This window comes from Musca autumnalis, unplaced genomic scaffold (genome assembly GCF_047663935.1).
Source record: "Musca autumnalis isolate F117 unplaced genomic scaffold, ASM4766393v1 scaffold_5, whole genome shotgun sequence".
In the NCBI taxonomy this organism is placed as follows: domain Eukaryota; kingdom Metazoa; phylum Arthropoda; class Insecta; order Diptera; family Muscidae; genus Musca; species Musca autumnalis.
The window spans coordinates 134,373,045-134,385,545 of record NW_027412088.1 but is presented as its reverse complement, the minus strand read 5'-3'; the positions used below and the strand labels follow the sequence as shown (position 1 = coordinate 134,385,545).

The window sequence follows — 12,501 nt, the reverse complement described above, 5'->3', positions numbered from 1 at the left end:
TCAAATGTGATTGAATTTAATGGAAACATTTTTTTTAATCTGTGTTTATATAATAAATTTCTTTGTGTTATTGTTTTACACAAATAATAAATGCATTTTATTTATTCTGGGATATTTCGCAATGGCTTGTATTTTTATTTCATCTTTAGACTGACTAAAAATGCAATCCGAAGAGTGCCTTTAAATTCAATCCAAACCACTACATCAAAAGCTGTGATTTGGATCGAAAATGGAGTTCATCCTAGCTGTGTGCTGTGGATGCAAAATGGAGTGCATATTAGCTGCGCGCTCCCTTATAAAATTCATAGAAAATGATGTACTCCAACGGCACTTGTACTGTACACTTGTAGTGATTCAACTGCATCCGCGGATGCAAACTTTTTGCTGGGAATGATTTCGCCAGCTACGGGTAGGGATCAACCAACTGTTGTTGTTGTAGGGATCTCTAAAGCAAGTACTTATAAATTGTATCCAACGGGGTGCATTTTTCATAACTCCATGTGGACTGCATCGAAGGATGTTGTGAAATCATAACTCCACATGCACAACTTCCAAAATTTTTTGCTGGGAATAATGTATAGCTCTGTTCCAGAACTAAAAAGTTTTTACAAGTTTTACCACTTTTACACATTTTGCGTTCCCGTACACAAAATTTATATGAAAATCGTTTACGACTTTTACAACTTCTACGACTTTTACCACTTTATAAAGTACGGGAACAGGCCATATTTGACAGCAAACTAGTCAGGACTAACTAGTTTGAGCTTAGTGTCCGACCATGGCGCAATTACCCAGGTAGTGGCATCGTAAAAGTTCGAATATGTCATGTCAAAACTTTCTTTATGTTGTTGTTGAAATTACAACAAAAATAATTTTTTTATAAAGGGATTTGACTTTTCATATTCTATCAGGTGGTGTGCATGGTAGAATGATAAAAGCATGGTACAAATACACAGGTAGCCGCATCGGCAATTGTTGGCAACATAAGATGTCAAAATTTGACATCAATTCAATGCAGTTGACACATTATGTTACCATCAGCTGGCATGATAATGCTACCTGTATTATTGTACCATGGATAAAAGGTAGTCGCATCTGTCAAATTTAGGTAAATACAACCCTGTATGTCTGTACGGGAGCGTGTCAAATACAGAACAACAATAAAACAATATGACATTTAATAACAAAAACAAAATATATTTAGTTTATTTTCTGGAAGTTACATATTTTTGAAAAAATCAAAAAGGAAACTGAAAACTTTAAAAATGAAGAACAAATTGGCGAAAATCAATATGTAAGTATTTGTTTGTGGCCTTTCTTAACATGGGAAAGTCTTCATCCCTTGCTGCAGATTTATCTGTTACGAGAACAGACAACGAAGCCGACCCAGTTTTCCGACTCGCTCGCTCAGTTCATGTGGAAGCCAATCGGCGGCGGCGCGCCGGTAAGTTTACCGACTGGCGGCTAATTTTGCCATATTTTGTAGTACACAAATTGCCGTAAAGAATTTTTTGGGAGATCGTGGAGCAGTGTATGGCGTATTGAATCCTGGGGATCGCCAAGTGTGAATGCTGTCGTGTCTGTATCTTGAGGTCTTGAGAATGTTTTTGTTGATCAAAACTACTAAAAATGTAAACATTTTTATCTATTATAAATTTATAAAGGAAAAATTGTTTAAAGTATTAAAATGTTCAATTTTTCAGATATGTCGATTCTATTGCGAACAATATCCCATTTGAAGCAATAACATATCTTCCAGATGTTCTTTCAGAAGTATTGTAATCATTTTTGAAGTTTGGAAGAATTGCGGATACAACCGAAGTCCCTAAATTCGTCATGAATAATCGAAGGGTTCAAGTTTGTCACCGTCCTCCTTGCAGCATTATAATAAGAGCGGAACAAGTAAAAAGGAGATATGCCTTAGCCTGAGATTTACATAAATATGTACGAAAAGAAGCAATTAGCCATTAGTACTGTGAGAGAACTATACGAAATAAAGTTTAAAATTTACCCGAGAACAAGCAACCTGTTCATAAGCCTAAATGTTTGAACTTTTGTATGGGAGGTACAGGATGAGGTGGACCGATATAAACCATTTTCGAATTAGACGTATGTAAATTTGAAAGGTCTAAATCGACATCATTTAAGGTGGCCATAAAGTTTTTACCACTTAACTTCAGTAAGGAATTACCCCGATAAAAATATACTGTCGTAATATAAACGGCAAGGACACGTTGTAAATACATGAAAGCTAAAACCGCACAGCTTTGAAAATTTGAGTAGAAGTAATAGTAGGTGGACCTATATAGTGCGTATTGGTACTTGATTTAAGTGCGAAAGAAATAATAGTATTCGCGGCATATGATGAATGTAGGGCCCGGGCAAAGGCCGGTTATTTACCCACAAATTAAATTTTTGTAAACTTTATGTGGAAAAAATTAAATTTGGCCAATATATTAAACTTTCTCCCGATGTTCAAAGGTTGAACCAATGTCGAAATCACTTCTTTAAATAGTTATGTCCATCAGGCACTTTAGTTGGTCAAAAGCTTTTGGAGCATTATGTCTAAGAACCTTTTATCGCTGTGGACCACAAGAAGTAATTTGGCTAAACAGTTTAAACTATCTTCGAAAAGGCCTTAAACTGCAATTGAACAAAAAGTTTTTACTGTTGTGAATTAGGAACCTTGGAAACTCTTGGAACTTGATGTACGTTTATGAAAAGTTTTACGATATGCAAAGTTTCAGCTAAATCAGATAATAGATGATCAGGAGTCATTCGAGTTAGTACCGTCCAGACGGTCATGGCTATAGCGACTCCATGTTGTCTTAAACGTATTTCAAACTTATACCCTTTTTGCATTTATTCGTTGGGGTCTAAAGCGATTATTTCGATGATGCGCATTTACATGGTATTAAAGTGTATATAGACTAAAACCTGAAGGTATAAGAATTGAAAAGATCAATGACTTCGGCACCAGCACTTTGTCACTTTGTAAAGTGCTAATCAAGAAAACTAGCAAAGACAAGAAAGAAGCTTATGTGTAAGAGTAGTGGCGTAGGGTATCTCATAGTCGGTCCCGCTCTAACTGTACACGGTGCTCTTGAAACAATTTTAAATGGAAGGTGCTTACACCTTGGAAGTTTTTGCGGATTCTGAAACTACAATGTTCATAGATGAGAAAAATCAAAAAACAAAAAAAAATCGCCTGAGCGCTTTTTAAATAAATCGCGATTTAAGTTGACATATTTAGGGGTTGTTTAGGTTTTCACGATTTTGCTTAGAAACCGCAAGTCCCATCAAAATGGGACTAAAGAAAATGTTGTAGCTTTGAAAATTCTCTACAAGATCGACCTTTATGATATTTTCGTAGGTTTTACCATTTTTCAGATATTGAAGTTCAAATTGGGACAATGCATTGACTGTATCGCCCCCTTATAAAACAATGTCATGAAGGGTGCGCCTTAACTAACTTTTGATGAAAACCGCTTACGCAGGGGAAGTTTTTGTGAATTCTGAAACAGCAATGTTCATAGATGAGAAAAATCCAAAAACAAGAAAAAATCGCTGTAGGGATTTTTAAATAAATCGCGGTCAAAATTCACATTTTTAGGTGTTTTTTAGGTTTTCACGATTTAGCTTGAAAACCGCAAGTCCAATGGAAATGGAGCTAAAGAAAATGTTGTAGCTGTGAAAATTCTTTACAGGATTGAAGTTTATGATTTGTTCTCAGGCTGTACCATTTTTGAGATAAAGAAGCTCAGTTTACATTTTTAGGTGTTTTTTGTTAGAGTTTCGCGATTTTGTTTGAATACAAGTCTTATCGGCATGGGACCTGAGAAAATCTTATATCTGTGAAAATTCTCTACAAGACTGGCTTTTGTAATTTTTCCTAAGTTGTGCCATTTTTTAGATATATAAGTTTAATTTGGAAAATTGCAGTCATGACAGTGTTTTATAAGGGGGCGATACAGAATTGAATTTGAATTGTCCCAATTTGAACTTCTATATCTCAAAAATGGTAAAACCGACGATAATACCATATATGTCAATCTTGTAGAGAATTTTCATAGCTACACCATTTTTTTTAGTCCCATTTTGATAGGACTTGCGGTTTCTAAGCAAAATCGTGAAAACCTAAACAACCCCTAAATATGTCAACTTAAATCGCGATTTATTTAAAAAGCGCTCAGGCGATTTTTTTTGTTTTTTGATTTTTCTCATCTATGAACATTGTAGTTTCAGAATCCGCAAAAACTTCCAAGGTGTAAGCACCTTCCATTTAAAATTGTTTCAAGAGCACCGTGTGTATTATCTTTTAAGCAATAAAACAAATTATTATAAATTCATGAGAAACATATATTTATATATAAATATTTCGAAGTTTTTGTACATGAGGACTTTGAACTTTTTTATTATCTCTTAAGCAATAAAAAATTTATTTTAAATTCAAGAAAAATATAATGTTTATATTTTATTTTTTAACAAATGCTATAAATATTTCAAGGTATATTCAATAGGTAGTGGTATCGACATATTTCGAATATGTTATGTCAAAAGAGTTCTTTATGTTGTTGGGAAATTACAACAATAATAATTTAAAAATAAAGGGATTTGACATTTCATATTATTTAATTTTCAAAAAGCTGGAATGATACCAGTACCTATTGAATATACCTTGAAATATGCCAAATAATGCTTTATTTTGCACATGGTTTCATTCAAGTCTTATATGTATGTTTGCTATAGCCTTATAATGTATTTTAAAAGATTAACTTGTTGGTTTTGATTTTCGAAAAATATATTGCTCGCTTTTGCGCTATTTATCAGTATTACACTTCAAGTAGGTTATATGGCACATTTCTCTAATACGGTTCGAATTTAAATTCGTTGCAATTATTACTCATGTTGTTGTAGAAAATTTTAAAGTGAAAACAAACATTCAAAATCAAAAAAAATAAAAGTTAGTTGGTCTGTTCCAGAACTCCAAGAATCTACTAATTTTTATTATTTTCTTCGACAACATAAAGGAAAAAATGTTATCGTATTAAAAATTAGTAGTTTTTGCAGGTTCTGGAATAGACCAAGTATGTCGAACGAATTTGTATTCGAATCGTGAGAAACAGGACATACGTGTTTTTGAAACATTTAATTGGGTAAAAAGTAATAAGTGACTTAGAATAAATTTGTAAATTAATAATTTATGAGAGTCAAGTATTTATGAAAAGTAATAATAATTTTAATACACATTGATATTAAGAAAAAAGGTATCAATGTAAAATGTTATAATTAATTGTATGAATAATAAATTTGGGATATTTAACTATATAACCTGCATTCTGTAGTTTTCTTCTAAACACGCATTTGGCAAATCATCAAAATTGGGACAATCAAATCAGATTCTTTGGGACATCAGGAGAGATGAATGCAATTATCCGGTATAATGGTAAGAAATCTTGAGACTTTTCCCAGTAATAAAGCGTCCATCTACATATCCCACAGATTTCGGTGATGTTTCAAAGACTGTAAAACTGGGTAAAGAACTTATCCGAATGCATATGGGTTGAAACTTTAATGATATTTATCATATCATTCTTTGCACCAACAATACAATTAACTGCAAATTGTTTTTTTGGAAATTTGGTTATGAAACCACCGGACAGACAGACATGTCCTGTAACATAGATGATTTGATTAATATATATTCAACTTTTTATGGTAAACTTACTTGTTGATATCATTGATGTTTTTCGAATGACCAAATACTAAATTTCTCTGATGGTACGTCCAATGGTGGTACTTCATCTAAGTCGAGGGATTAGCGATGGACATTAAATCCAGTTGAATTATGTGTAAGACAATTTATTGGTTTTGCAAGACGAATTTAAATACCTGGTAAGGTCTAAACAAATAAAAAGAAAATAAAAAATTAATATATTTTTAATTTATAACTTGTTTCACTAAGGGTCATTATTACATGTGTCGTTTTACTATCGGTTGGATTTCAAAACGTAAATTAAGCCAATTTGGAGGCAATAAAATATAATTTGCACAATAAAAGTTAATGTCAAGAAGGTTCTCCTTAAAATGTAGTGATCACTTGTAACTTTAAATTCAACGAACGTTATAAATCTGATTGAAAAATCCAAACTTGAACAAAAGGAGACTTGTAATAATGGGGTAAGACTATTTGAAAACTAATTCGATCCAACTAAGATTTTTTTAAAAACTGTTATTGTGATCAAAAATGCAAAGAAACTTAAAGCACAATAATGGTTTTTACAGAAAACTAGACAGCTGGGCTTACTGCCCGACCATATATAATCCTTGTGACTCGATAGAATATGTTTCCGAATAGTCTTAGAGAACGTTAAAGAAGTCAAGATGTGTGCTGATGGTAATATGATATTTGAAACAATTGTCTAAATAAATGATTTGTAAGGAAAAAACATGTTTATGAATGTGTACTGAAAAGTATATTAACATGATTTAAAAAGTTCATTTAGACTATGCTGGATTTACCAATTTGACATATATTTTTAATTGACAGATTTGCTAAATCCAACATAGTCTAAATCAGGCATATGACAAAGATAATATTGAATAAAGCTACAATTTGTTTGAAATATCATATTCCAAAAAAGTTTTTTGTTGTAAAATTTTGTAATGGGTGTACCTTATATTTTGGTCATTGATATATGTATGTATCATGGTACAAATACACAGGTAGCCGCATCGGCAATTGTTGGTAACATGAGGTGTCAAAATTTGACATCAATTCAATGCACTTGACACATTATGTTACCATCAGCTGGCATGATAATGCTACCTGTATTATTGTACCATGGTATGTATGTTCAAAGTATGTGCATTGACAACCTTGACTATATGTTTTCTAATAACTCGTAATTTACGAGTTGTAAAATATGATATCTGAAACCAATACGTTTGTGTATGTTGTTATTTAGTTTTGTAAAAAAAGAACATTTCAGTTTGTCATTTGTATATATTAAACTAATTTTAAATACTTATAGGTATTTCAGACTTTGTATATATTATATATATATATATATATATATATATATATATATATATATATATATATATATATATCATTTGTATATATTAAAATTAATTTTATATACTTATAGGTGTTTCAGACTTTCTTTAAAGTAATGTTAGGGGATATACTATGTGAACATTACTTTTTTATACACATTTTGTGTTAATTAGAATATTATAATTTTTTAAAAATATAAAGCTTTTTAAAGTCAGATTTTTAGATACATTTTTAGGTATTACGGAATTATATTTATATACAGAATTATACATTTTATGTACTTTTGTGGTTTAATATAATTCAGATCAAAATTTTTGTCTTTTTCTTTCAAATTATTATTATTATTTGTAGTGCTTTTGGTATTTAAAATACCAACTCATTAAAATCGTTAAATCGTGTAAACATCTAATGTTGTAATTTGCCAGCAAATTACTTGTTGAAAATGGTAGTTTTATAGCTTCTACTGCAATAAAAAAGATCAATTCGAATGTGCCAAGATTTGTAGAAAGTACCAATAATGAACCCCTTTAAGATTGAAGAGATTTGTAATTATCATGTACAAATAATTGTTTTTTGACAGTTCGTGGGTTTAAGCGCGACCTCTTTTCTGTAATGCAAGAACCGGCATAAGAAAAAGCAATTTCAGATGAAGCAGATGTAGCTGGAATGCCGAAGTAGATATTGGCAAGTTCGCCAATCCTAGGAAACAACTAAAATAGTCCATTAGTTGGTGGAAGAGGAATTGAAATAAATAGGTCATACTTTTACGTGCTCCTTCCACCAGTCTAATGTTTCCGCATTGTCCACTGGGATTTCTAAATACTTTCTCACCTCTTGGATTAAGCTGTCATTGGTAATAGTGTTTGACGTTTTATGAACGAAATCGAGCATTTTTTTACGTGTACTGGAAACTTTCTGTGAATGATGAAGATTATATTATTTTTTTATGAAAATAAGTGTGGATTTTTATGTATATAGCATTTAAACATACTTCTTTTTTGAGTGGAGGCTCCTCTAGTTGTAATGGTGTTATTGGATCGAGTTCAAGTTTCCTGATTTCCGAATATATAAGTTGTTCCCTTGAATAATATGATTCAAAATCGTTTGTAAGAACATAATTGTCTTCGACAACCGTGTTTTTTGGAATTTTTTTTAAATATTTATCCAAAGCATCCCAATTTTTTTGGCATGGGTCCATTAAAGCAGCTACAACATGGGATTTCGTTATCTTAAATCTTTTATAGAAGTTATCTTCAGCAAAGCTATATAGATGAATGATAACTTCAAATTCTGAGGCGAATTGGTTCTCCTTAATTTTTGAAAATATTGATTCTATGAAATAAATACAACTCGGCAAGGTAGCATATTCTTGGCCTTGTAGATATGTTGTCGATTCTTCAAATATTGCCAAGAAATTTATGAATTCTGAGAACAACAATCTTTCCATTCGCGGAATGACCAACGATTCCGAACCAATCTGTACAAGCATGATATTTATTAACTCAATATTTTCTTGGAAGCTTCGGGCCATTCTTAAAACGGAGTTCCACCGTGTTGACACGGAGTTTTTTAGACTTTGACCAGCTTTGTATGTTGTGGCCTCTTGCAGCTCAGTTTCCAAATCCCCCAAGTTGTAGCAATCATCGGCATCCATATTTTCATCCACTTCGCAAATCTGGCTTATTATGTCGTGTATTTTTCCGGTGTCTTTTAGCTGCTGCATTTCTGCGAGTTCTTCGCCTTTGAATTTTAATGCTTTATATATATGTTTTAATTTCACTATAACATCATTTAGGACCGAAAACTTTGAATTTTGTAGCACATCGTGCATTAAAAATAGGTGCATAGTATGGGCCAAGCAACTATATCTAACAATATTTTGTTTTTTTAGGCTGCAGACTATGTTGGACCCTCCATCCGAAACTGCCTTATTGCATTTGTTTTGGGCATCGAATGCTTCCAGACACTTTTGAACCTGATGTGTTATAGCTACGTTATCATGGGGTTTTGGGAAGTATTGCGTCATTAGAGAATAATGTTTCAAATCGAAATCCGAGCAAAAATGAACTTTTACGTTTATATATGATAACTTTTTGTATTTATCGCTCCATAAATCTAGTACAAGAGTCAGGTGTTTCGATTTTTTCAGCGCATTTTTAACTCGCTCGAAATAAACATTGTACACATCATCAAGAGCTTTTGTGGCCAACGTTTTGGATGAAGGGAAAATAGTTGATGCGTCCAATGAAGAGACATATTTTGTGAATCCTTGCCTTTCAACTATATTAAATGGCTGCAAATCAATGCAGCACATTTCTGCCAGTTTTCTTGCATTTACAAATTTTGAGGAGCTGCCAGTTGCCTGCAACGCACTTAAGGTAGTAATTCTGGATTTCTCAGAAGATTTGGTATTTGCAGATATATTGTGGACATGTTTAAGGTGGTTTGTTAGATTTGTTGTGGATGTATTTTTTCCAAATCTATTATAAAACGTTATCATATTTTTAATTAAAACAAGTAAGAACGAAGTTAAGTTCGGCCGGGCCGAACTTGTTATACCCTCCACCACAAGTTGTATTGAAGTAAAATGGAATAATTAGTTACTACATTTCAGCAATTTCGGTAAAACAATGTGAGGCACCGTTCTATGAGGGCTATTTCAAAACGTCGATCTATACCGACAAATTTCTGATGGAAAGTTTGTAGGCTCAAAAAAGACTAAATACCAAATTTCCTATATTTCGGTAAAGAATGTGGCTAAAACTTAAAAAATACCGAAAATCAAGAAGTAAGCTTCTATGGGGATATAGTAAGACGTGGACCTATACTGATAATACTCTTCTGGAATATTTTATAACTCTTGGAAGACGAAATAAAGGTAAGATAATGAAGCTAAAACCTTCAAAATACCGAAAATCGGGAGGTACCGTTCTATGGGGGCTATATGAAAGCGTGGACCTGTTCAGACATATTTCTGTCGAACAGTTTTAATCACACTGAAGACTTAATACCAAATTTTAGCCATTTTGGTGGAATATTGAAGACACAACCTTCAAAATACGAAAAATCGGGAGGTACCTTCCATGGGGGCTATATGAAGTCGTGGACCTATACCGACAAATTTAAAGGGGAAGTTTGAGTACCCCCAACGAAGTCTAAATTCCAAATTTCAGCCATTTTGGTGGAATATTGAAGACACAACCTTCAAAATACGAAAAATCGGGAGGTACCGTTCTATGGGAGCTATATGAAGGTGTGGACCGATACCGACAAAATTCTGGGAGAAAGTTTTATACCCCTAATGAAGATTACGTATCAAATTTCAGCCATTTTGGTAAGATAATGATGCTAAAACCTTCAAAATACCGAAAATCGGGAGGTACCGTTCTATGGGGGCTATATGAAGGCATGGACCGATACCGACAAAGTTCTGGGGGAAAGTTATATATCACCAACGTAGACCAAGTACCAAATTTCAGCCATTTCGGTGTGATAATGAAGCTAAAACCTTAAAAATACCGAAAATCGGGAGGTACCGTTCTATGGGGGCTATATGAAGGTGTGGACCGATACCGACAAAATTCTAAGGGAAAGTTTTATACCCCTAAAGAAGACTACGTACCAAATTTCAGCCATTTTCGTAGGATAATGAAGCTAAAACCTTAAAAATACTGAAAATCGGGAGGTACCGTTCTATGGGGGCTATATCAAAACGTGGACCGATATATCCCATTTTCAATATCAACCATCCTGCAAGTAGTAAAAACTTCTGTACCAAATTTTGACTCTCTATCTTTAAAATTGCGAGCTGTATCTTGATTTCAACAGACAGACGGACGGACTGACGGACATGATCAAATCGACATAGAATTTTATGCTGATCAATAATATATATACTGATGTGTTACAAACGGAATGACAAATTTAATTATACCCTCCATATGGTGGAGGGTATAAAAATCAATGTACCTGTAATTATATACATATATACATACTATATACCTAAAAACATACCTTTTTAAAAGAGAAGATTGTTCCAAGCAAATTTTACAAAAATGGTATCCTTCTAAAACAATTTTATTCGCTACCATTAGCGATCCGAAGTGATCCCAGCATGCCGCAGAAGCCTTTTTGGTAGCAGTAACCTTTGCGAAATTGCCGATGTTCTCTTTTTTTGTAATTAGTTCTTGGTAGTATGAAATGTCTTTCGCGATCCCTATCCCACCACAATCATCAAAACTAGCTATTGAGTCATCCTCCTCTTCCTCAAAATCACCAGTAGTATTGGTTATGGAACTTTCAAAAAAATAAGTCAACGTCCTTTGGGCCATTTTGACAAAGTTTCAGTGAATGTCGAAATTGGATATACAACTGATTAAGGAACACTTTGGTAATTCTCCAAGAAACCATAGATTTGGGAATTTTGGCGACTCTTTTATTGTCATGTAGATGCACACAATAGATGTAGACAATAATTATTTTATAAATCACAAATAAACGAACAAATAAAATAAAATTGTTCACAATTTTGGTATGTTGCATACTCACATTTATTCGTCTATAACTTTGTGGCCTCCTCTTTTTATTAATTAAGACCAACACCAAATTTACGCGCGGTTTGTATCCTATTATTTTAAATTGTAAAAATCTCCAACCACTTATTAATCTTTGCTGCCGATTTTTCGCACTTAAACATTCACGTTCAAAATCTAACTTTGGAATGACGCTACTAGAATTAAATAGAAAAAATGATAGACACTCATTGATGAACCGTTATGTTTTTCACTTTATAGACTTTATAGTTGTCTTGCTTTAACAAATGCGAAGTTAATTGTTGTTTCGATTTTGTCGATTTTGTTTTGTGGCTTTACTAGTGTTGGTGCAGTAAAAACTGCAATAGCAAAATCGATAAAAAATATCGGCGCGCGCCATATCCAATCGAGTTGACGGCGGCGATTTTTAGCCGATTTGAGCCGATGTAATCGGCGGCGGCTGAAACCTTAATAAAAAGAGAGGCGGCGGCGCGCCGCCGACCGAACATCGACTCGCTTCCACCTCTGTACGAGAATATCTTGTTATTTTTACAGGAAAATGTGTTGTTTCTTTGGTTTTTCACATTATCAATATTACATGTAGCAAATTTTTCTGCCAGTACCTCTCTCGTCTGCAACGTATTGCTTGATTGCTGAATAGTGGTCCAGGACTAGCAACACCAGAACAACAGCAAATGAAGACGCAAGAATTCTTAATTGTCAATACAATTAGCGAACAATTTAACACCGTAACAGCCGCTGTAGTGGCAACAATTGCCTTTGTGTACAAACATGCAACAGATCTTACCTCCTTTTTCTATACGAGAAATATGCAAATATCCCCTACTAAATCTACGGCCACATGGACGGCAGAGGTGAAAACAGAGTTAATAGTCATGGTCGGTTGTA

The 12,501-nt window shown here is 33.3% G+C and overlaps 1 protein-coding gene and 1 long non-coding RNA gene across 5 annotated transcripts; one reads left to right on the top strand and one right to left on the bottom strand.

Moving 5' to 3' along the window:
* Positions 1-1,277: 1,277 nt before the first annotated feature.
* LOC141406063 (uncharacterized) lies at positions 1,278-3,110 on the top strand. The gene is made up of 3 exons (XR_012413309.1): positions 1,278-1,294; positions 1,487-1,631; positions 1,704-3,110. It is a non-coding gene; the product is annotated as an uncharacterized lncRNA (long non-coding RNA).
* Positions 3,111-4,343: 1,233 nt separating this feature from the next.
* On the bottom strand, positions 4,344-11,970 carry LOC141406061 (E3 SUMO-protein ligase ZBED1-like). Of its 4 annotated transcripts, none has more exons than XM_073991072.1 (7): positions 11,609-11,768; positions 11,075-11,492; positions 8,052-9,540; positions 7,823-7,975; positions 7,494-7,770; positions 5,729-5,902; positions 4,344-5,674 (listed from the first exon to the last, which is right to left on the bottom strand). In XM_073991072.1, exons 2-5 carry the CDS (start codon positions 11,389-11,391, stop codon positions 7,588-7,590), a joined length of 2,142 nt encoding a protein of 713 aa, XP_073847173.1. In that variant the 5' UTR covers positions 11,392-11,492; positions 11,609-11,768; the 3' UTR covers positions 4,344-5,674; positions 5,729-5,902; positions 7,494-7,587. The 4 variants fall into 4 exon arrangements, with proteins under 4 accessions (XP_073847173.1, XP_073847174.1, XP_073847176.1 ...); XM_073991073.1 differs by having other exon boundaries at positions 7,494-7,759; XM_073991075.1 differs by lacking the exon at positions 7,494-7,770 and having other exon boundaries at positions 7,892-7,975; positions 11,609-11,970.
* Between the last annotated feature and the right edge of the window lie 531 nt (positions 11,971-12,501).

Coding starts and splice junctions, on each gene's coding strand:
- LOC141406061 (XM_073991074.1), bottom strand. CDS start 11,391: ATGGCCCAAAGGACGTTGACTTATTTTTTTGAAAGTTCCATAACCAAT. Junction 7,976..8,051: donor AGCCTCCACTCAAAAAAGAA/GTATGTTTAAAT, acceptor CATCATTCACAG/AAAGTTTCCAGTACACGTAA. Junction 7,771..7,822: donor GGTGGAAGGAGCACGTAAAA/GTATGACCTATT, acceptor GGACTATTTTAG/TTGTTTCCTAGGATTGGCGA.